The sequence below is a fragment of the Pelobates fuscus genome, chromosome 4 (assembly GCF_036172605.1).
Source record: "Pelobates fuscus isolate aPelFus1 chromosome 4, aPelFus1.pri, whole genome shotgun sequence".
NCBI lineage: Eukaryota > Metazoa > Chordata > Amphibia > Anura > Pelobatidae > Pelobates > Pelobates fuscus.
In genome coordinates this window covers 83,970,071-83,993,174 of record NC_086320.1, presented here as the reverse complement: position 1 = coordinate 83,993,174, position 23,104 = coordinate 83,970,071, and the positions used below count along the sequence as shown (strand labels likewise).

General features: G+C 44.3%; 1 protein-coding gene across 4 annotated transcripts in view; it reads left to right on the top strand.

Moving 5' to 3' along the window:
* Positions 1 to 23,104, top strand: part of TRIM55 (tripartite motif containing 55) — a 115,373-nt gene that overhangs the window by 5,417 nt on the left and 86,852 nt on the right. For all 4 annotated transcript variants that reach the window (XM_063451351.1, XM_063451349.1, XM_063451352.1 and 1 more), the window contains exons 2-3: positions 3,217 to 3,389; positions 21,450 to 21,615. In XM_063451351.1, the coding sequence (XP_063307421.1) occupies positions 3,217 to 3,389; positions 21,450 to 21,615 (339 nt within the window). The remainder of the gene's footprint in view (positions 1 to 3,216; positions 3,390 to 21,449; positions 21,616 to 23,104) is intronic.

The following is a 23,104-nucleotide window of genomic DNA, read 5'->3' as shown; positions in this document are numbered from 1 at the left end:
ACTTAAAGGATTATCTCTCCTGTACATACCCTAATCAGCCACAACATTAATGAGACACTATAGTCACTAGAACAACTACAGGTTATTGTATTTGTTCTCGTGAGTATATTCATTCCCTTCAGGCTTTTTGCAGTAAACACTGTCTTTTCAGAGAAAATGCAGTGTTTACAACAGCCTAGTGATAACTCCACTGGCCACTCCTCCTGGCTGCTAGAAGTGCTTTTTGGGGCAGTGCTGCACAGTGAGCAGCACTGACATTCAGTGTCTCCACCCTCTGCATTGATGCAATACATCTCTATGAGGAGATACTGATTGGCCAGGGCCTGTGTTGGGTATGCCCCTGATCTGCCTCATTGACAATTCTATGAGAAAGCACTGTTGTTGGCTCAGAACAACACATCTGATGATGTCAGCCAAGCAGGCAGATCAGGGACAGAGCCAGCAGCATCAGACATGAGCAAAAGTAAGATTTTACTATACTTAAAGGGGCAGGGGGGGGGGCAGGGGGTGGATGGTATTTTAAACACTATAGGGTCAGGAATGCATGTTTGTGCTCCAGACCCTTTAGTGTTCCTTTAAATCCACCTGCCAAAACAGCTCTGATGCATCAAGACATGGATTCCATACGACCTCTGAACGTGTCCTCCTGTATCTGGCACCAGGACATTACCAGCAGATCCTTTAAATCTTGCAAGTAGGTCCAATTTGTTGTTCTAGCACATCCCACAGATGCTCAATGGAGAATTTGAAGGCCTAGACAACACATTAAATTCTTTGACATGCTTCTAACCAATTCCTGAACAATTTTTGCAGTGAAGCAGGATGTATTATCTTTCTGGAAGTGTCCACTGTCAACAGGGAACACCATTGCCATGAAGGGTAGTATGTGGTTTGTAATGATTTCTAGATAGGCAACACGTGTCAAAGTAACCCAGGGCCAGAACCCAGGGTTTCCCAGAGCATAACACTGTCTCTGCTGGCCTGCCTTCTTCCCACGGTGCATCCTGCTGCCATCTCTTGCTCAGGTAAACAGCGCCAGGATCCAAGGTTTCCCAGAGCATAACACTCTCTCTGCTGGCTTGCCTTCTCCCCACGGTGCATCCTGCTGCCATCTCTTGCTCAGGTAAACAGCGCACCTGCATCCAGTCAGCCACCTGATCTTAAATAAAATGAATTCATCATACCAGGCAACCTGTTCCTTTGCTCTATGGTCCAGTTCTGATGCTCACGTCCCCATTAAAGGCGCTTTTGACAGGGATCAGCATGGGCACTCTGACTGGTCTGTGGCTACACAGCTCCATATTCAGCAAACTACAATGCACATTGTATTCTGATCAGTGGTGTATTTTGGATTTGTGCTGCCCTAGGCATGACTAAATTCGGGCACCCCCAAAATCTAAATTTGCCCCCCCCCCCCAATTTGTGTTAAGACCATTTTTTGACTGACAGACACATGCCCTCATTGACACATGCCCTGATATACACTCACTGACAGATACACAGTCATAGGCACACACTGTTTAAACAACACACACTTTCACTGACAGACACACACTGACACACCCACTCACTGACAGGCACACACCCTCAGATACACATAAAATGACATACACACACCGATGCACACTCACATGCACACCCATTCTCACTCACAGACACACACTGACAGCTACACTCACTCACTCACTCACAGTAAGGTGGACAGCCCCAGAACACGAGGCATTTGTCTGGGAGCTTGGGTGGCATTTGTTGGCACCCCCCTGACAGTGCCACCCTAGGCAAATGCCTTGTTTGCCTTGTGGTAAATACATCCCTGATTCTGATACCTTTCTATCATGACTAGCATTAAAGGACCACTATAGTGCCAGGAAAACAAACTAGTTTTCCTGGCTCTACAGGGTCTTTAGGTCCCCCTCCACCCTCAGGGTACGCTCATTCAATCAGTCCATAGGAAAGCATTTCTCAATGCTTTCCTATGGACGTCAGCGTCTTCTCACTGTGATTTTCAATAATTTTCAATTGTCAATGAGACAGCCACTAGAGGCTGGATTAACCCATAGGTAAACATAGCTGCAGGGTTAACCCTAGATGGACCTGGCACCCAGACTACTTCATTGAGTTGAAGTGGTCTGGGTGCCTATAGTGGTCCTTTAAGTTTTTATCAGAACTGACAGGCTAGCCTTCACTTCCCACGTGCATCAATGAGCCTTGGGCGCCCATGACCCTGATGCTGGTTAAACAATTGTCCTTCCTTTACTACATTTGGTAGACACTGACCACTGCATACCAGGAACACTCCATAAGACTTGACGTTTTGGAGATACTCTGATCCAGTCGTCTAGCCATCACTATTTGGCCATGTCAAAGTCACTCAAATCTTTTCGCTTGCCCATTTTTCCTGATTCTAACACATGAAATACAAGAGCTGACTGTTCACTTGCTGCCCAATATATTTCACCCCTTGACAGGTGTTGCATCGGCCTCCAAATTCCCCAATCTCAATCCAAAATCTGTGTGGTGTGCTGGATCAACAAATTTGATCCACAGATACCTCACCTTGCAACTTGCAGGACTTAAAGTATCTGCTGCTAATGTCTTAACAACAGATACCACAGGACATGTTCAGAGGTCTCGGTGAGTCCATGCCTCGGCGCAATAGGGCTCATTTAGCAGCACAAATGGGACCTACATGATTTTAGACAGGTGGTTTTAATGTTGTGGCTGATCGGTGTATATGATATTATTGCAGAAACAAAAAAACTAAAAAAAAAAAAAAAAAAAACTGTCCCTCTCTTCTGCAATCTGATGCCTAGCCAACCTATGATAAAGGATTGGGTTCTATGTAAATCTATATTATAAAGACCAACACAGATGAAAACTATGTTGACATTGCTTAACAATCATATTGTGTAGATTGTGTATATATATATATATATATATATATATATATATATATTATTACCATATCACAAATCACATATTTAGCCATGCTGCTTATTACTTAAATAAACTTATAAAGGTATACTCTACACACATTAACAATGTAAGCTGTAGGTGTAGCTTTAAGTATTTTATTTAAAGAAATATAACTGCAAAAAAAAGCAAAAATAAAAATGAATCGATATCAAGACCTATTGGATAAATGATTATATCTTGATTGAAGAAAAAAAATGGAAATGTCTCACACTTTTTTTTTTAAATATTTGGCAAGAACAGGCAGCCAATCCATACCTGCCAACAAGAGGAGGAAACACTGTGGCCTCTGGAGGGCGTTTTCGCTGCCCCTCTTGCCGACACGAAGTTATACTGGACAGACATGGGGTGTATGGACTACAGAGAAATCTACTGGTGGAAAATATCATTGATATTTATAAGCAGGAGTCTACAAGGTAATAATATGTCTGTAGTCATGGGACTTTATATACACTGGTTCCCAGACCAGTCCTCATGGCCAACCAACAAACCAGGATTTATGTATTTCTTGTTTTACTCCAATCGAGATACTGACAAAACATGGACTGTTGGTGGGTCTTGAGGACTGGTTTGATAAACACTGCTCTATACACAATAACATAACAAATATGTGTATCTGCCATTTGTATGAACCTACGTTGTTTTCTATGTTTACTATAGTGTGTTATATGAAGATACAAGGAGGGGGTGTATTAAAACATAATACAGAGATGTTTTCCTGTTTGTGCATAGAATGTTTGCTACAATATGGAGAAGTTTTATGTCACTCTCAGTGTGAGGCAAGGCAGTCCGGGGATCGAGTTCAGTTTTTTGCACCCTTCCATTGTTAGCCCTGAATTCCCTTAAAATCTACAATTACATAATTTGTGACAGTTCATCTTTAATTGCAACATATTTGGAGTTAGAGGAACACTCCAAGCATCATAACCACCACAGCCTCAGTTAATGGTAATGGTACCAGGAGTGTCCTGGTCCCATTGCAGATTATTTTTTTAAATCATTTTCAAATGATCCTGCTTTTGTATTTTTCTTGCAGGGGAATCCATAGAGCTTCACTAAGTTGAGCAGTGCCATGCAGGGCCACATTTAGTGGCTGAGGGCATCAGCTGATAACTCTCAGCCAATGAGCCCAGTCCTGTATCAGACCTGCTCCAGCTCACTGAAGACATCCAGCTTCTCTTGCAGGAGAAGTCTGATATAATGTGGATACCAAGTACATTGTAAATTGTTCTAAAAAAAGTTAGAAATATTGCTCTGGGAGGAAACTAGGACATTCCTGGGACCAGAGCTTCCCAAACACAGCACAATTTCTGGGCCCCAGGGCTCATCCCAACTCCACAACCCATGCCACCACTATCCCGCAGGCACTTAGAGCTGGGGTCAGCTCAGTCTCCATTTTACCCCCAGTTCCATCTCCCTCACCCCAGCTTTCTCTCTCGCTCTACTCTCCAACGCCCTCTCTCATCTCCATCTCCCTCTCACCCACAGATTTCTCTCTCTTCTCCAGCATCACAGGGCAGCTCCGTCCTGCGGCTCCCATGTGGTGTGCTGTTGGAGGAAGCACTACTGAGTGAGTTTAGGGGCTTAAAACATTTCCTGATCAGTAGCTGCCTTCCTCATACACTGCACTGTGAAGGAACTGGTATCTGTGGAAAGACAAGACCAACTCCTTCACAGATACATTCAACAATCATTGCAGCTTCCCCACTCCCAAATCTGTGGCTGTGCGAGGAACTACTGGCTGTTGCTGCTTCTCGCACCTCCAGAGAGTGGGAGACCCTCTGCAGCCCAGACAGCGGATATACTAGTATGGGGTGTACCTCCCTGATGGCAGCCCTGCCTGGGACCATAACCACTACAGCAGTTGTGATACTTGGGAAAGTTCTTTAGTTATATAACACAGTGTTAGAATGTTTAAGCAATGAGTGTGGGTTTAACCCCTTAAGGACACAACTTCTGAAATAAAAAGGAATCATGACGGAATAATATAGGTTTAAATAAAACTATGAATTCATTTAAGACTGTTGATGTCATAATGTGATATGATTCATAAAACATGTTAGGGTTCAGTGTTACACATGCGCATAACATATGGTAGGGGCTTACATACTCAGCTCAGTCAATGCAAAATCAGTGTGAGCTGAGATGTCGACTTAACTCCTTGCCCACAGCCAATCACTGCCCCAAGCTGAGCTAAGGGGAAAATGTAGAAATAATAAAAGGACAGTGATTGGCTATGGGACAGGGTAATATAAGCTAGTCAAAACAAGTTGCGTTGTGGAAAATGGGAGCATGACTAAAGGTGATGCAGAAAGGTGCGAAATCTATTTCTTTACTTTTTTGGGAAAATTAATGAGATTTAATGTAAATAAAAACACAGCAAGAATATGAGACCAACATCAATCAAATCCACTTAATATGTTGTTGCTCAGAGTATGATTGGAGTGACATGGAGTATGATTGGAGTGACATGCAGCGCATGGCTTTAATGCCTGTTGACAGCATAGGCTGTCATACATTAGAAGTACCAGCAGGGTTAAATCCATAATGATGCCAAGGAGCCCCAGGTATCATTGGATACCTGAGAGTCCCCCCGGTCAGCTGAGGCCAAAGTTAGTGGCCCCAGACTGACAGATAAGCTATGTGCAGCACCTTTTAAATCCATTTAAATACCGCAGCTAAGCGATCATGCTCAGCTGTAGTAACTGTAAGTCTACCCCATCTGAAACAGCAAGACCCAGATATATTTTGATACCTGGTGCTCCTCTCTGTCATTTGAAGCTACAGATTGTGGCCCCAGACTGACAAATGAGCTGTGAGCAGTGCAAAAATGACATGGCCCTTTAAATCACCTCGGTTAAGAGATCATGCTAAGCCACGATGATTCTGAATCTTCTACAATGATGAGGGAGGCCCTCAGGGTTTGAATAGACCCAGTGAGGTCTCAGTTCTTGCCCCTCCGCCCAGTTATTGGAGCTGGGCTTTAATGGTTGGAGTAGGGATAGGATTAGGGGAAGAGGTATACATGCGGGGTATCATTGTACTAAAGAGCAGTAGCAGAAGACAAATTTACAGTAATGGGACAAATGTGGACTGTGAATTTCCCCAAAATAAAATAAAAGTGTGAAAAAATATATATTTGATTGAAGTTCATCATAAATAATTAAACAAAAAGAATCGTAATGCTCTCCTAAATAGCCAGGGTGATCTGCTTTCCTCAAATATATTCTTTCGGCAGTGGTTTTGGATTCTGTGCTCTTTGCAATATTGGTTTTAGCATTTCTAAAAATGTATTAAAATCCTACACATATTGGGTATTTTGATAATCAGGACTAAATAGTGAATTTATTTTCAGTTAGTTTTCTATGGGTACACTTACTGTGTAGAAATGATTGATATTAAATAATCATGTTTGAATATTTTATTCATATTTATTATTGTGTTATGTTTACATATATGGTTTTAAAACAAAAGCCCTATTTCTTCTTTATACAATGAGGTATAATATGTATGAAGTTAAAACAGAAAGGGTGAAATTTGTGGTAGAATTAACGCATGGCAAAAGTGTGAAAAAGACCTTAGTCACAAACGTGTTGCATCTCAAGAGAGCCTTGGTCCTTAAGAGGTTACGTCATTACATGTGTCGCGGGTTATCAAACATATGTTTGGGCAGAAGTCCCTGGTCTTTTTGCCACCTACCTATATCATGGTGGTGTAAAACAGGACTTTCCCACTAAATCTTGGTTTGAACAGGACAGTCATGATTTATGTAATTAAATATGTAAGTAAATAAATTGGCCATGCTAACAGGGTTTAGTTTTTGGATGAGTGCATTGAAGGCCACAGATGAACATGAAAAACCAGGAGATTTGTTTTGGAGAATATTGTTTATCAGCTGTGTGCCTTTGACTAGAGGAAAACATAAGGTCTTCTCAAACAGAGTTTGTTGGGTCAAGCTATCAAGCTATGAAAAGCACAGCTGTGTCCTGCGATAACACTCAGTTTTCAAACCCGGGAACCCTGGGTTTGTGGCCCTGTCTCATTGTTTATATTCCAATCTGTGGGCCTCCTTTGGCCTGCCAGATAATTCTCAGTTTCAGACAGTACAGCCGTGTCACAGATTGATTTGTCTCCATTAAGGTGTTTTGGCTAAAGCAAGCTAATTATAGTATAGGTCAGGGGTAGGCAACCTTCGGCTCTACAGATGTTGTGGACTACATCTCCCTTGATGCTTTGCCAGCAATATGGCTGTAAAAGCATTATGGGAGATGTAGTCCAAAACATCTGTAGAGCCGAAGGTTGCCTACCCCTGGTATAGGTCAATATTTCAAATCTTTCCATTGATTTTTATAAAGTTATACAGTATACTCAATGTACAAGCTTTTGTGTGACCCTCGCCTCAACCAATAAAATAAATGGGTTTACTGATGTGAAGTTGACGATAGAATAATTACTAGAACAGACTGAATAAAGGCATTCAAGTCAGAAAAGCAGAGATCAGGAATTCAAATTTAGAAAATGGACTCATACACACAAAACAAACACACACATGATTTGCTGCAGTAACCTAATAAGATTGTGACCAGTGAGTCTGACACATCAATATGCACGTACATACCAGTTGCTGTGATTTCACAACACCTTCCCACTTACGCCAGTAAAACATACAATTTCAAGTAAAGCTGTTAGTTATACCGCAATGATCCTGCTAGTGAACCTGAGGTCTTTTGTCTTGAAGCCAAGTCTTTCTCAGTTTGTCAATAAATGTGTCAATGCATGTTGTAAACATTGCTGTCAGGTGCTACTGGTTTTGATGGGACATCACCTGTTTACAAGAGGAAATAGGAGAGAGGGAGCAACAGATGGGCAGCATCATCGGCTGATCGGTGTCCAAGCTTTATAAATATCCCTCTTTGATTTACAAAATACCTAGGGTATTATGTAAGCTTCGAGCTATACAGTCTTTTAGATTTAATTTTAGTTGTCCATCAACTGGTGGGATAACTTTAGAACAGAGATTGCAAAATAGTCTCTCTATAGTTTAGTGACCTTGGTCCAAGCTGATACATCAAGCTGACCAAGAATAAAATAAATAAATACATATTTCATATATATATATATATATTTATATAGAGAGCTAAACAACATATTTCATATATATAGATGTAAACAACAAATACAATTAGTATCTTGTAACACCTTTTTGTATTGAGACTGTCTCTTTATCTCCCAGGCTCAGAAAAGCCAAAATAGCCAGTGCCCCAAATTTGTCCCCACCAACCTCAGGACCCCTCACAAAGGTGCATTTCCTCAACCAGTCTCCGTTCATGAGATTCCTGTGCGAAACCCCTGCAAGGGAAGCGTCTCCTTTCGGGATACGAATGCTCCCCCTGGTTGGCGTTTGTCTATACAAAATGGCGGCCACCCAGGGGAGCACTCATTAATTACTTCCCTTGCGGTTTCGCACTTATGTTACAGGTGCAAACATTCTAATTGATTGGTGTGAACATTCTAATGGGGCACAGGGGTGGTCCCTGTTTGGGCGGCAAACGGGTTCCGTTGGTATGAATGCTCCGAACGGGGAAACAGGGCATAACACACGAAAAGCCAGGAAAAACACAGTAATACACAGGGAAAATATACGAATGAACAGGCACATTGATGAACAGGGGTTCTGCCGCAGGCACCAAGTCTGTAGTTTTGTCACAGACATGTAGGGTAGTTGGGATGGATTAGCACTGTAGAAAAGATGGTCAAGGTGTCTTGGGTTTCCATAGTGTCTGAACCCAACCTAAATTTAATTCCCTACAGTCAGAGGCGGCTCTCTAATTAGGCGGTTTAGGCGGCCGCCTAAGGCCTCGCGCTGTGTGGGGCCTCGCGGCCGCCTAAACCGCCATAGGGCAGACTGACATGTCGGGTCCTTGAGGACCCGACACAGGAGGGGGCCCGGCGGCTTGCCCTTTGTGCCGCCGGATGCGAGGCCCCTCCTGTCAGTCCGCCCGGGGAGAGAGACAGCCTCAGTCTGCAGCTCCGCCGGGTGTGAGCTGCAGACTGAGGTGTCTCGCTCTCTAGCCAATCAGAGCGTTGCCGCGGGTTACCACGGAGAATGGAGATCGCGAGACATTCCCCATGTGGTCTGCAGCTCTGCATCCGGCAGAGCTGCAGACCGGAAAGCCCACAGGACCACCAGGGAGCCATCTAGGACACTGGACCACCAGGGACAGATTGTCCCCACCGGACCACCAGGGAAAAAGGTAAATTTTGACCCTTCCTAACCCTGCACCCCACCTGTCACCCCCTGTCAACACCCTGTCACTCCGCCTCATCCTGACACCCCCTCTTCACCCTATCTCACCATGCCACCCCATCTGTCACCCCCTTTCACCCTGCCACCCCACCTGTCACCATCATCTCACCCTGCCACCCCATCTTTCACCCTGCCACCCCTTCCTCACCCTATCTCACCCTGCCACCCCATCTGTCACCCTGCCACCCCACCTGTCACCATCATCTCACCCTGCCACCCCATCTGTCACCCTGCCGCCCCCTCCTCACCCTATCTCACCCTGCCACCCCATCTGTCACCCTGCCACCCCACCTGTCACTCCGTCACCCTGCCACCCCACCTGTCACCATCATCTCACACTGCCACCCCTCCTGTCACCCCCTCACCCTGCCACCCCTCTCTCACACTACCACCCCACCTGTCACGCCCTGTCACCCTGCCACCCCACTTGTCACCCCATCTCACCCTGCCACCCCACCTGTCACCCCATCTCACCCTGCCACCCCACCTGTCACCCCCCTTTCACCCTGTCACCTTGCCACCCCACCTGTCACCCCCTCTCACGCTGCCACCCCACCTGTCACCCCCTGTCACCCTGCCACCACACCTGTCACCCCCATCTCACCCTGCCACCCCACCTGTCACAAACCCTCACCTGGCCACCCCACCCGTCACCCGTCTCACCCTGCCACCCCCCCACCCTGTCACCACATCTCACCCTGCCACCCCACCTGTCACCCCCATCTCACCCTTCCACCCCACCTGTCACCCCCTTCTCACCCCGTCACCTTGCCACCCCACCTGTCACCCCCCTCTCACGCTGCCACCCCACCTGTCAACCCTGCCACCCCACCTGTCACCCCCCTCACCCTGCCAACCCACCTGTCACCCCCTCCCACCCTGCCACCCCACCTGTCACCCCCTCTCACCCTGCCACCCAACCTGTCACCCCCCCTCACCCTGCCACCCCACCTGTCACCCCATCTCACCCTGCCACCCCACTTGTCACCACCATCTCACCCTGCCACCCCACCTGTCACCCCCCTCACCTTGCCACCCCCCCACCCTGCCACCCCACCTGTCACCCCCTCTCACCCTGCCACCCCACCTGTCACCCCATCTCACCCTGCCACCCCACCTGTCACCCCATCTCACCCTTCCACCCCACCTGTCACCCCTTCTCACCCCGTCACCTTGCCACCCCACCTGTCACCCCCTCTCACGCTGCCACCCCACCTGTCAACCCTGCCACCCCACCTGTCACCCCATCTCACCATGCCACCCCACCTGTCACCCCCCCTCACCCTGCCACCCCACCTGTCACCCCCTCTCACCCTGCCCCTCCCCCCACCCTGCCACCCCACCTGTCACCCCCTCTCACCCTGCCACCCGACCTGTCACCCCCCTCACCCTGCCACCCCACCTGTCACCCCATCTCACCCTGCCACCCCACTTGTCACCACCATCTCACCCTGCCACTCCACCTGTCACCCCACTCACCCTGCCACTTCACCCTGTCACCCCTCTCTCATACTGCCACCCCACCTGTCACCCCTCTCACCATGTCACCCCCTCTTACCCCTCTCTCACCCTGCCACCCCACCTGCCACCCCCTCACCCTGTCACCCACCTCTCACGTTGTCACCCCACCTGTCACCCCCTCTCACCCTGCCACCTCACCCTATCACCCGCCTCTCGCCCTGCCACTCCACCTGTCACACCCTGTCACCCCCTCTCACCCTGCCACCCCACCTCTCATCCTGTCATCCCCCTTCCACCCCACCTCTCACCCTGCCACCTTGCTCTATCATTCCCCTCTCACTGTCACCTCACCCTGTCACCCCCCTGCCACCCCACCTGTCACCCCCATCTCACCCTGTCACCCACCTCTCATTCTGTCATCCCCCTTCCACCCCACCTGTCATCCCTCACCCCCTCTCACCCTGCCACCCCACCTGTCACCCCCTCACCCTGCCTCCTCTTCTCACCCAGTCACCCCCTCTCACCCCACATCTCACCCTCTCACCCCACCTCTCACCCTGTCACCCCCTCACCCTGTCACCCCACCTCTTACTCTGTCACCTCACCCTGTCACTCCCACACTGTCACCCACCTTACTCTGTCACCTCACCCTGTCACTCCCCACACACTGTCACCCCACCCCACACACTGCCACCCCCTAATACTGTCACCTCCTCTTACCCTGCCACCCCTCTCACCCCACATCTGACCCTGTCACTCACCCTGACACCCCACCTGTCACCCTGCCACCCCACCTGTCACCCCCTCTCACCCTGTCACCCCCTCTCACCTTGCCACCTCCCCTGTCACCCCCTCACCCTGTCACCCCACCTCTTACTCTGTCACCCACCCTGTGACCCCCCACACTATGTCATCCCATTACTCTGTTACCTTACCCTGTCACTCCACACACCATCACCCCACCTCACACTGTCACCCCTTAATACTGTCACCTCCTCTCACTCTGTCACCTCCTCTCACTCTGTCACCCCCCTCTCACCCTGTCACCCCTCCTAACACTATGTCACCCCCCAACACTATGTCACCCCCCTAACACTATGTCACCCCCCCAACACTATGTCACCCTCCCTCCCCTCTTACTCTGTTACCCCCCTCTCACTCTGTCGCCCCCTCTCACTCTGTCGCCCCCTCTCACTCTGTCGCCCCCTCTTACTTTGTCACCCCCTCTTTCTCTGTCGCCCCCTCTTATCTGTCACCCTCCCTCTCATGCTGTCACCCCCTCTCACTCTGTCACCCCCCTCTGTCTCTTCCCGCTTACTCTGTCACACCCCTTACACGAATGTAACCCTCTCACACTAATGTCACCCCTCAAACTAATGTCACCCCCTCTTACTCTGTCACCCCCTCTTACTCTGTCACACCCCTTACACTAATGTAACCCTCTCACACTAATGTCACCCCCTCTTACTCTGTCACACCCTCACACTATGCCACCTCCCTACACTAATGTCATTTTCCCCCCACACTCTGTCACCTCTCTCCACAAACACTGTCACCTACCTCCATACACACTATCTCTCCCTCTAAACACACGGGCACCACTCTCCGCACTCTGGCACCCTCCTGCTCTTTTACACCCACCCTGCCACATTTACTCCTTTACTCAACCTGTCACCCCCTGAAGGCAATCATTCTACACACTGTCATAAAACATAGCTTCGCCATGAACTTAATGCCAAAGGCCACAGGCAGTACACAAACATACACATGCTCAGAGAAACATACATATACATACAAAGATACTCACTGCCAGACACACACTCTCAAGCACACACAGGTAGACAATGCAACGATGTATACACGACTAGTTCTCTATATCCAGTACTGCAAGCTCCCCCTTCAATATATCTACAGCTTCTTATACACACACAAGTCAACTGCTATTTTTTTCCAATAATGGTGTTAGTGGGGGCCTCATGTATGAGTTTCGCCTAAGGCCTCGCCAAGTCTAGAGCCGCCACTGCCTACAGTGTAGCCAGGAGCGTGGCCAGATACGGGGCAACAGGAACCTTTTCTGCACAGTGTGCCAGAAAGTCTAAAACCAAATTAATTTGGAAGGAATCAAACAAATATTCATTAAAATAAATAACAATGAGCTGCTATTAATATTTCTTTAGATAATGTTAAAGGGACACTATAGTCACCTGAACAACTTTAGCTTAATGAAGCAGTTTTGGTGTATAGAACATGTCCCTGCAGCCTCACTGCTCAATCCTCTGCCATTTAGGAGTTAAATCCTCTTGTTTATGAACCCTAGTCACACCTCCCTGCATGTGACGTGCACAGCCTTCCATAAACACTTCCTGTAAAGAGAGCCCTATTTAGGCTTTCTTTATTGCAAGTTCTGTTTAATTAAGATTTTCTTATCCCCTGCTATGTTAATAGCTTGCTAGACCCTGCAAGGGCCTCCTGTATGTGATTAAAGTTCAATTTAGAGATTGAGATACAATTATTTAAGGTAAATTACATCTGTTTGAAAGGGAAACCAGTTTTTTTTTTCATCCAGGCTCTGTCAGTCATAGCCAGGGGAGGTGTGGCTAGGGCTGCATAAACAGAAACAAAGTGATTTAACTCCTAAATGACAGTGAATTGAGCAGTGAAATTGCAGGGGAATGATCTATACACTAAAACTGCTTTATTTAGCTAAAGTAATTTAGGTGACTATAGTGTTCCTTTAATGTTTCAAATATTGTAAACTTATGAACAAATAAAAGAACATAGTAATCAAAAGGAATCCACGAAGAGCACCTTGATGGTTATTCAGTAAAGCTCTTACAGGTTCTATTCACTCGCAATCAAGCGACACACTTCCATGGTGGGGTTAGTAGATATGACTACAGACTGCAGTATTCCTCCATGCCCGATTTTTGCAATCTGGGAGTAGTGTCTTGGGCAGACAGGTGTATCCATGTATTGTATAAGGCAGGGTCCTGAGGTGGGTGGTACCCTACACTGGTTAACACTTGCAAGTTATTTTTGGGACACTGCTCTGATGGATACGTCGCTAGAGTTCTCGCTCTGTTATGGAGGTAATTACAGTGTGTTTACACATTTCCCTAATACCCACCCATTACAAAATAAGTGACATACGCAGCTGAAGACTCCCAGCACACCATAAGGTCCAGGCGTCTCATCACACATACTACACAAAATCATTACCTAGCTTAAAATGACCCTATAGTCACCAGAACAATTACAGCTTAATGTGGTTGCTCTGGTGAGCATAGTCAGTCCCTGCAGCCTTTTTACTGTAAACACTGTCTTTTCAGAGAAAAGGTAGTGTTTACATTACAGCCTAGGGATAACTACACTGGCACTCCTCAGATGGCTACTAGAGGTTCTTCCTGGGGCAGTGCTGCATACTGTGCAGCACTGACATTCAGAGTGTCCACCCCCCTCACCCCACTTCATGGAGACACTGAACTTTCCTCATCAAAATGCATTTAGGAGATGCTGATTGGCCAGGGCAGTGTTTGTTTCTTCCCCCCTCCCTCCCCCACCTGCCTCCTTGACTGAGATCATCAGAATTGACTATCTCTGCCAATCACAATGCTTTCCCATAGGAAAGCATTGTGATTGACTGAAATGATCACTTCTGTTGATGTCAGCCAAGAAGGCAGATCAGGGGAAGACCCAGCACAAGAAGACATGTTTGTGTTCCTGACCGTATAGTGCTCCTTTAAAATCACTTTACTCCATTTTATGGTAAAATTACCTGATGTCTTGCTATACTTGACTAGGTCCTGCTTGGCCAGAAACCTTATTTTAAAGAGAGAGCATTGTAAATTTAGCCTATGTCATGCGTGCATATTATCTATACCCGCAATCTCAACGATGAAATTATTTAAGGCTGAGGTGAAACATACTGTTTATGACATATCATTTCAAACCTGTGTATTACGTTATGTATCACAATATGTTGTGTATCACATTTCACTTTTGGGTCCTGCGAGATCCAATGTACAATTTTTCTGTTTTTCAATGAAAGTTTATTGCAATAAAAACATATTTAAAAGGAATCTGCAATACAATACTTGTAGAAAGGATCAGGCCAGGTCCGATGTATAGAAAAAGCAGCGGGAGACTCTGGTCAGCTCCACTGAGCTAAACAGGACCATACAGGACAGCTTGTGTCAGTTAAGCGCTCTCATCCAGTGAGGGAGGTCCTGTATTGGACCTCCTAAGCTCAGTGAAGCCATCTGGCCTGGCCTGCAGGAGAAGTGCAAATATGGAGCAGCAGCTCAGAGGACGCAGGGGTGTTTTCAAACCGTTCTAAAACATTTTTGACACATTACTCTGTAATTTCTGTAGGGCACTCCTTTTACCATAACCACTACAAAAAAATCTGAAGTGTTAATGGATTTGGAGTGTTTCTTTAGGCTTTGGAATTGTCACCACTAGGCTATAAACAAGTCCTACCAAGTAATTTATACAGTTAAATACGGGCACCTTTTTAGTTGGTCCAATAGTGTTTTCCTTACTGAGAAATGTACAAATGTAAGCAGCTATTTAATTTGGTCTGGAGATATAATACACAGTATAAGAGAACATTGACACCAAATTCCAGATTTAGAGGCTTTATCCCTTGTCAAATTAAAACATAATTTACTACTATATGACGGCATGTGAATGTGTTAACCTATTGCATGTGTTCTTCATTCATGTGATGAATTGACTGAGATTCCAATTATAAAACTCATGCGTAATTATAAGACCTTGAGGCGTTTTAAGCATTACAAAAATTGTATATACGAAGCAGTAATTAAGAAGAACAAGTGAGTGGGAATGATCCAGAAACACCACTGTGGCGATAATTGGCTTCTACTCGGGAACCTAACTGCGCTGTGGTGTTTTTCCTTTGCAAGAATTGTATTACTGTATAAGCCATTAATATACTGGTACGTGTCATTACTCTCACACACATGTGCTGGGACCATTGTTAGCTATTGTTTTTCCTGTAGGTCTTTACAATTCTCTGATGAGTAGCCATACATTATTGGGCATCTCATGGGGAGAAGCTGTATTCCTAACACGAGTGTGCCCTCTGCCCTCCACCCTGCCCACTACCCCCCTCCCAGCGTAAAACAACATTTTAAACATTTACTCGATACCAACGCAGGTGTTCCTAAGCACTGAGTCGCACTCCTCCCCCACTGACATCAGCCGATTGGGGGGACCATGTGTGCATTAGGCCTTCCCCAATGTAAAGCATTGCCTCAATGCTTTCCTCTGGGGCTTTCTAGATGGTGGACGTCCTCACAGTGTGCATGTCCAGTGTCATTTCACAAAATCCAACTCGATGAAACCGCAGAGAGCACCTCTAGTGGCTGCCTAGTAAACCTTGCAGTTTCTCTCTGTGTTATATATTGCGCGGTTAAGGGAACAGGCACATTGTACCTACATTGCAAATGTAAGAGTATCCTGCTGCTTTAACCCAGTGTACACTGTGTGCTGACAGCTCATGGAGAAGCTGACATATTTCATAACAGCAGCAACATTTACTAGAAATCTAAAGTTGTCATAGTAGGAGCACTACTGAAGATGGGATCAAAAAAAGGAGAGCTAAGAGAGGGCTAGGAAGATAGAAGTTAGACAGAGAGCATTATACATAAACATGCTCTGTGTGAGATTCTTTGTATTGAGCTCTGTATAATCATACACAGCGATCCTAGCTGTGTGGGATAGTCATGTTATCTCTTTATTGTGCCCAACTTGGTGTGTTATTTCTCTGTATTTTACTCAGCTCTACCTGTTGTACGTGTATCTCTATAGTCTACCCAGATCTGTGTATTTTATAGGTATCTGTGTATTGTATCTACATGCCCAGCACATTTTATTGTATGAGTATCTGTCCCTCGTCGCTGTCTCCTCCTCCGCGCCGCTCCTCCTTCTTAATCCGTCAGCCGGTTGGTGAGATCCCGCCCACTGGCCGAGGAGACCTAATGCGCATGCGCGGCAATGCTGCGCATGCGCATTAGGTCTCCCCATAGGAAAGCATTGAAAACTAATTTCATTGCTTTCCTATGGGGATTTGAGCGACACTGTAGGTCCTCACATAGCGTGAGGACGTCCAGCGACGCTCTAGCACTAATCTGTGCTATAGAGCAGGAAGTTCCCTCTAGTGGCTGTCTAGTAGACAGCTACTAGAGGTGGAGTTAACCCTGCAAGGTAATTATTGCAGTTTATAAAAAACTGCAATAATTACACTTGCAGGGTTAAAAGTAGTGGGAGTTGGCACCCAGACCACTCCAATGGGCAGAAGTGGTCTGGGAGCCTGGAGTGTCCCTTTTATGTATAGGCCAAGATCAATAAGACTGAAATTGTGAAAGGGAAGCAGCCAGGTTGTTTTTACAATTCTCTTGCCAAAGAAAGGGTTCCAGGAGAATCCCTTCTGTACAAAGCAGGGAGTTTCTTCATCATCACAATTCTAGTAGTTAAAGCTTCTTTTTTTTTTTTTTTTTTAAAGAGAGATACACAGTGATTGCTTGTATATGAGTCACTGCCTAAATGTTTATCAGAAGGAGACCCCTATATACCAGCTGGGAGTGATTAAACTTGTGTGTGTGTGCCTGCTCCTGAATTAGTTTGTGTGTGCGGCTGCTAGTGAGTGAACATGTATGTGTGTGTGTTAGTGGGCTTGTCTGTTAGAAGCATGTGTGTGTGTGTCAGTGGTCTTGTCTGTTGGAAGCATGTGTGTGTCAGTGAGCTTATCTGTATGGAGCATGTGTGTGTGTCAGTGAGCTTGACTGTAGGAAGCACGTGTGTATCAGTCAGCTTTTCTGTAGTGAGCATGTGTGTGTGAGCTTGTCTGTAATGAACATGTGTGTCAGTGTGCTTGTCTGTAGTGAGCATGTGGGTGTCAGTAAGCATGTGTGTGTGTGTGACCGTGATCTTGTCTGTAATAAGTCTGTGCGTGTCAGTTTGTCTGTACTAAATTTGTGTGTGAATCAATAAGCTTGTCTGTGTGCCAGTGAGATTGTCTGTCAGTGAGCGTATTTGCGTGCATCAGTGAGCTTGTGTTTTTATGTCATTGAGCGTATGTATATCAATGAGATTGTCTGTCTGTGAGCCCGTGCATCAAAGAGCTTGTGACAGTGAGATTGTCTGTGTCTGCATGTGGGTATGCTTACTGTATAGTTATATATATATATATATATATATATATATATATATATATATATATATATACACACATACACAATACACAGCACAGTGAATTATGGGGCTGGCATAGATTTTTTTTTTTCTAGGGCTGCTTTGTATCCCCAGTCCGGCCCTGTGTATGAGTATCTTTTATTATGTTCAGCTCTGTGTATTGTATGAGTATCTTTTATTATGGTCAGCTCTGTGTATTGTATGAATATCTTTTATTATGTTCAGCTCTGTGTATTGTATGAGTATCTTTTATTATGTTCAGCTCTGTGTATTGTATGAGTATCTTTTATTATGTTCAGCTCTGTGTATTGTATGAGTATATTTTATTATGGTTAGCTCTGTGTATTGTATGAGTATTTTTTGTGTTCAACTCTGTGTATTGTATGAGTATTTTTTATGTGCAGCTCTGTGTATTGTATGAGTATCTTTTATTATGGTTAGCTCTGTGTATTGTATGAGTATATTTTATTATGTTCAACTCTGTGTATTGTATGAGTATATTTTATTATGTTCAGCTCTGTGTATTGTGTGAGTATATTTTATTATGTTCAGCTCTGTGTATCGTACGAGTATCTTTTATTATGGTTAGCTCTGTGTATTGTATGAGTATTTTTTATTATGGTCAGCTCTGTGTATTGTATGAGTATCTTTTATTATGGTCAGCTCTGTGTATTGTATGAGTATCTTTTATTATGGTCAGCTCTGTGTATTGTATGAGTATCTTTTATTATGGCCAGCTCTGTGTATTGTATGAGTATCTTTTATTATGGTCAGCTCTGTGTATTGTATGAGTATCTTTTATTATGGTCAGCTCTGTGTATTGTATGAGTATCTTTTATTATGGTCAGCTCTGTGTATTGTATGAGTATCTTTTATTATGGTCAGCTCTGTGTATTGTATGAGTATCTTTTATTATGTTCAGCTCTGTGTATTGTATGAGTATCTTTTATTATGTTCAGCTCTGTGTATTGTATGAGTATCTATGTATTTTGCTGAACTCCATGTTGTGTTGGTATCTTACTGTTGTATGAGTTCTTTCTATTATAAGGGTATCTTTGTATTTTACCTAGCTTTGAGTATTGCATGGATATATCTATATTATAACTAGCTCTATGTCTTGTATGAGTTAACTTTGTATCAATTAGGAGTTGAATTAATGAGGATAAGATGGTGCCTACAGAGTTAAAATTCTGGGGGAGGAGTCTGGCGCCCTTTATCTTAAAAATTCACCAGTGAAACACAATGTAAAAAGGATCTACTTGAAATTCTTTTGCAAAACACTTGGTATTAAAGCATTTAAACAAAATGACTCGGAATGGAATTTTTCCATTTTGTTTTTTTTTTACCTTAAATTTGAAAATCAATTTGAATCCAACTTGAATTATCATTTTTATTGAATAACAACCACCTATATGTCACTCAAACTGCATGTTTGCTTTATATGGTATGTAGGGATCTGACTAGCAGATTTAAAAGCTCTCAGAGGATTTCTGGAACCTAATTTTACAGATTTCTACTTATTAAAACTGTTACATGAATTATGACTCCTAGGACCCTTTTATGTGTTTCCTAAAAACATGTACAGTTGTGTTATTGGACATTACAGGTTAAAAGGTAGAAACAGAAATAGGCTTGTGACATAATATGTAAAGCTGAAAAAAGGTGATGAGTGCACACAATAAAAGGAAATTGTTACCTCGTACATACATTCCTCTTGCTTTTGAATAACAAATATTTCCTATACAGAGATAAAAAAAAAAGCGCAACATAGTGTAATCTGTATATATAGTCTGTGAGTAGGTGTCAGAATTCAGACATAACATACACAGGTACCCTAACCAGCAAAACATTTATTTATTCTTGCAAATATTACATAAACTTGTGCATTAAAAAATAGTTCATTATATTGGTGCCTGAGGTGTCCTTTAAGAAATTTACAGAAAGTCATGATACTCAATTTACAGGTGTACAAAATCTTTATATTGCGCACTTTTGCAAATTCAGCTATTTTACGTGTTTCGGTGAGTCAGCGATTTTAATGAGTACACCTTCCACTCAAACATTCACAGTTTTTTTTTTCCGTGGGCTATGAAGTGGAGGTGTTAATATTATGACATTTACTCATTGGATACCTCTCGAAGCAAGTGATTAATTAGAGCTTCACAATTCTTTTCTTACCTTCACTCAATAAATAATGTGATATTTAAAAATTGATCATGTTCCCTTAGAGAGATCATAAAATGTCACAACACTGATTAAAAAAAAAGGCACACACAGTGACACACTGAAGTTATTTGTACTTTTATGTTGGGATCTCATCCTCAAATACATTAACATATTTTACTTTCCTTTTCTACTTTCCAACTGCCTACACAATATTGTATGAGAACTTTAGGTTTAAGAAAGTAATGCATTTTACATAACTAGAGCTTCGAAAGATAAAACATTGCTAGGTTTTTCAGAGTTAGATTTCACGGTTCGTCTATAAAGCATCAATTTTAAAATGGAACTGTTGCTTCAACTATTGCTTCGATGATGTCTCCATGATGTCTTCTTAGCTCTATATTTATCATGCAGACACTCCTCATTTTACAGACACTCCTTACAATTTGGACGTAAAACGAATTGGTCGTTAAGTGAGAATGAAATACAGAGCATGCGCACCAGTGCAGGTCCATGTTCGGAGAAATTTCCCCAAACATAGACAAGCGCACCAGAGCAGGGAATTCCTCAAATCTATGTTCCGAAACATAGACCAGCTGTCTAACATGGGGAATCCCTTGAATCTCCAGGAAAGAGCTGGTCATAAGTCCGAGCCTTTGTTAAACAAGCCAGTCGTAAAGTGAGGACTACCTGTGTATGTATTTGTGGAGTGTGAAAATGTAAATTAAATGTCGATATTCGTTTCTCTTTAATGTTGCTAACAGGCGTCTCCATCTTGGCGTACTTTATTTTTATAAACTCTGTCCTTTGCACCTGGCAGGCAATAAACAGAGAAAATATACAGAGAAGAGAAACGCTTAAATAATGTTTCCTCTTCATTTGCAGTGTTTGCCCTGGCTTTGCCTTGACGGAACTGGATTGTGATGTAATTTAATAAGATTTGATAACTCAAATATAATTTTAAAATAAAACATCTTAAGAAAAAGGTTAACAGAATTTATAGCTGATTTTCAATGTTTTATGCTGTGGTGTAAATTCAAGATATAGTTCCCTTTAAGCTGATGGTTAATAAATTGCATGGAATAACATTGGAGATTTTTTAATCTTAATTTTATCATTATTATTTTATGTAATATTAAGTATTGTATTGTTATTGCATTTGCTTATGTAAATTGATCAATTTTTGCCTTGTTTTTATACAGTACATGTCTTTCTTTCATTTATACCTTAAAATACAATTGTTTCCTTATACTTAATACCCGCAACCAATGTTCTGAGATGATACATTCATAATACGTGCCAATCTTTTTACTTTACCGCTTTCTGACAGGCCGGAAAGGAAATCTGACCAACCAATGTGCGAGGAACACGAGGATGAGAAAATTAATATATATTGTCTGAACTGTGAAGTGCCAACTTGTTCCATGTGCAAAGTCTTCGGAGTTCACCAGAACTGCCAGGTTGCTCCACTTTCTCAAGTTTTCCAAGGACAAAAGGTGATTTTCTGCATTTTGTTTCAAGTATGTTTTGATGCTTTGTCATATAATTCTATAGACCAGGGCTTCACAAACTTTTATGGCCCGAGACCCACTTTTCAAAATGGTAATTTTTCGAGACCCACTTGCTTTTAAGGGGTTAGAAGGGGTTAGTGTGGGGAGGGGGGCTTTGAGTGAAGGGGTTAGTGTGGGGAGGGGGCAGGGAGTGAAGGGGTTAGTGTGGGGAGGGGGGCAGGGAGTGAAGGGGTTAGTGTATGGAGGGGGGCAGGGAGAAAATAATTTACATTGGGGGGCTGTGTCCTACCTTCCTTGATTTCCCTCGTGGTCCAGTGTCTCCCTGGTGGTCCGGTGGGGTAACTCTCCGGTCTCGGCTCCGCCGGGTGCAGAGCTGCAGACCGTGTAATAAAAGTCTTGCGAGCTCCCAGAGTGTTGCCATGGTAACACTCTGGGAGCTCGCAAGACTTCTATCACACGGTCTGCAGCTCTGCACCCGGCGGAGCTGCAGACCGGAGCTGCTGGGCAGACTGACTGGAGGGAGCCCGGCGGCATACAGGACAAGCCGCCGGGCTCCCTCCTGGTGTCAGTCTGCTTGCCTGACTCCCCTGCGGCCCTGGATGTGTGGGTCAGCGCGACCCACTGGGAATCGCCCTGCGACCCACCAGTGGGTCGCGACCCACACTTTGGGAACCGCTGCTATAGACCCTTCAATACCAGATGGATGATCGACATACTACTTTGGTATGTTTTAGTACCCCACTGGCCCTGAAATCCTTTACTTTACTTAATAAGGACCGAATTGTTACATTTGGCTGTTGTTTTGGAGCTCCTGTACTCTGACTGAGTACCTTCTCCCAATTAGCTTCCTAGACGCTTGCCAGGACCTCTCCCTGCAATGTGATCGCTCTTGTCTATATAAAGACTCTTGTTGCGTCTCTCAGGTTTAGCTCTCTTGATTTATCCCAGGGCTAGCAGAATCGTGCAAACAGCCAACAGGTATGACAACTTTATGGCTCGGATACCTAAAGATTCACACAGAACACACTGCCCATAAAAGAAGTAACATGCTCAGCTTTATTTTTTACTTGGGTCTAGCCCATGTGCTCATTACATATAGATTACTGTGACAACTCAATAAAAATACAAACAATCAAATCACATCAGACAACATACAGGGAACTTATATTAACATGACATATTTATAACGGGGTGGGGAAGACAATAATTAACACAAAACATCTCTCCTGCCTGCATAATTAGCAATATGCAAATCTACCTGATTATGCAAATTAACAAGCCTTGTTATTCAGGTAGTGCATATTGCTGTTGCTACCAACAGAGGGTGCTCTACAGGCTTCATAGCCAAATCCACCTAGTTGGCAACAAACATCAGCAGGAGAGCACACAAAACAATTAACAATAGACAAATACATATACACACTTTGCACCTATAGTGGATACAGGGTGACACAGGGTGATTCAGACATAGGAG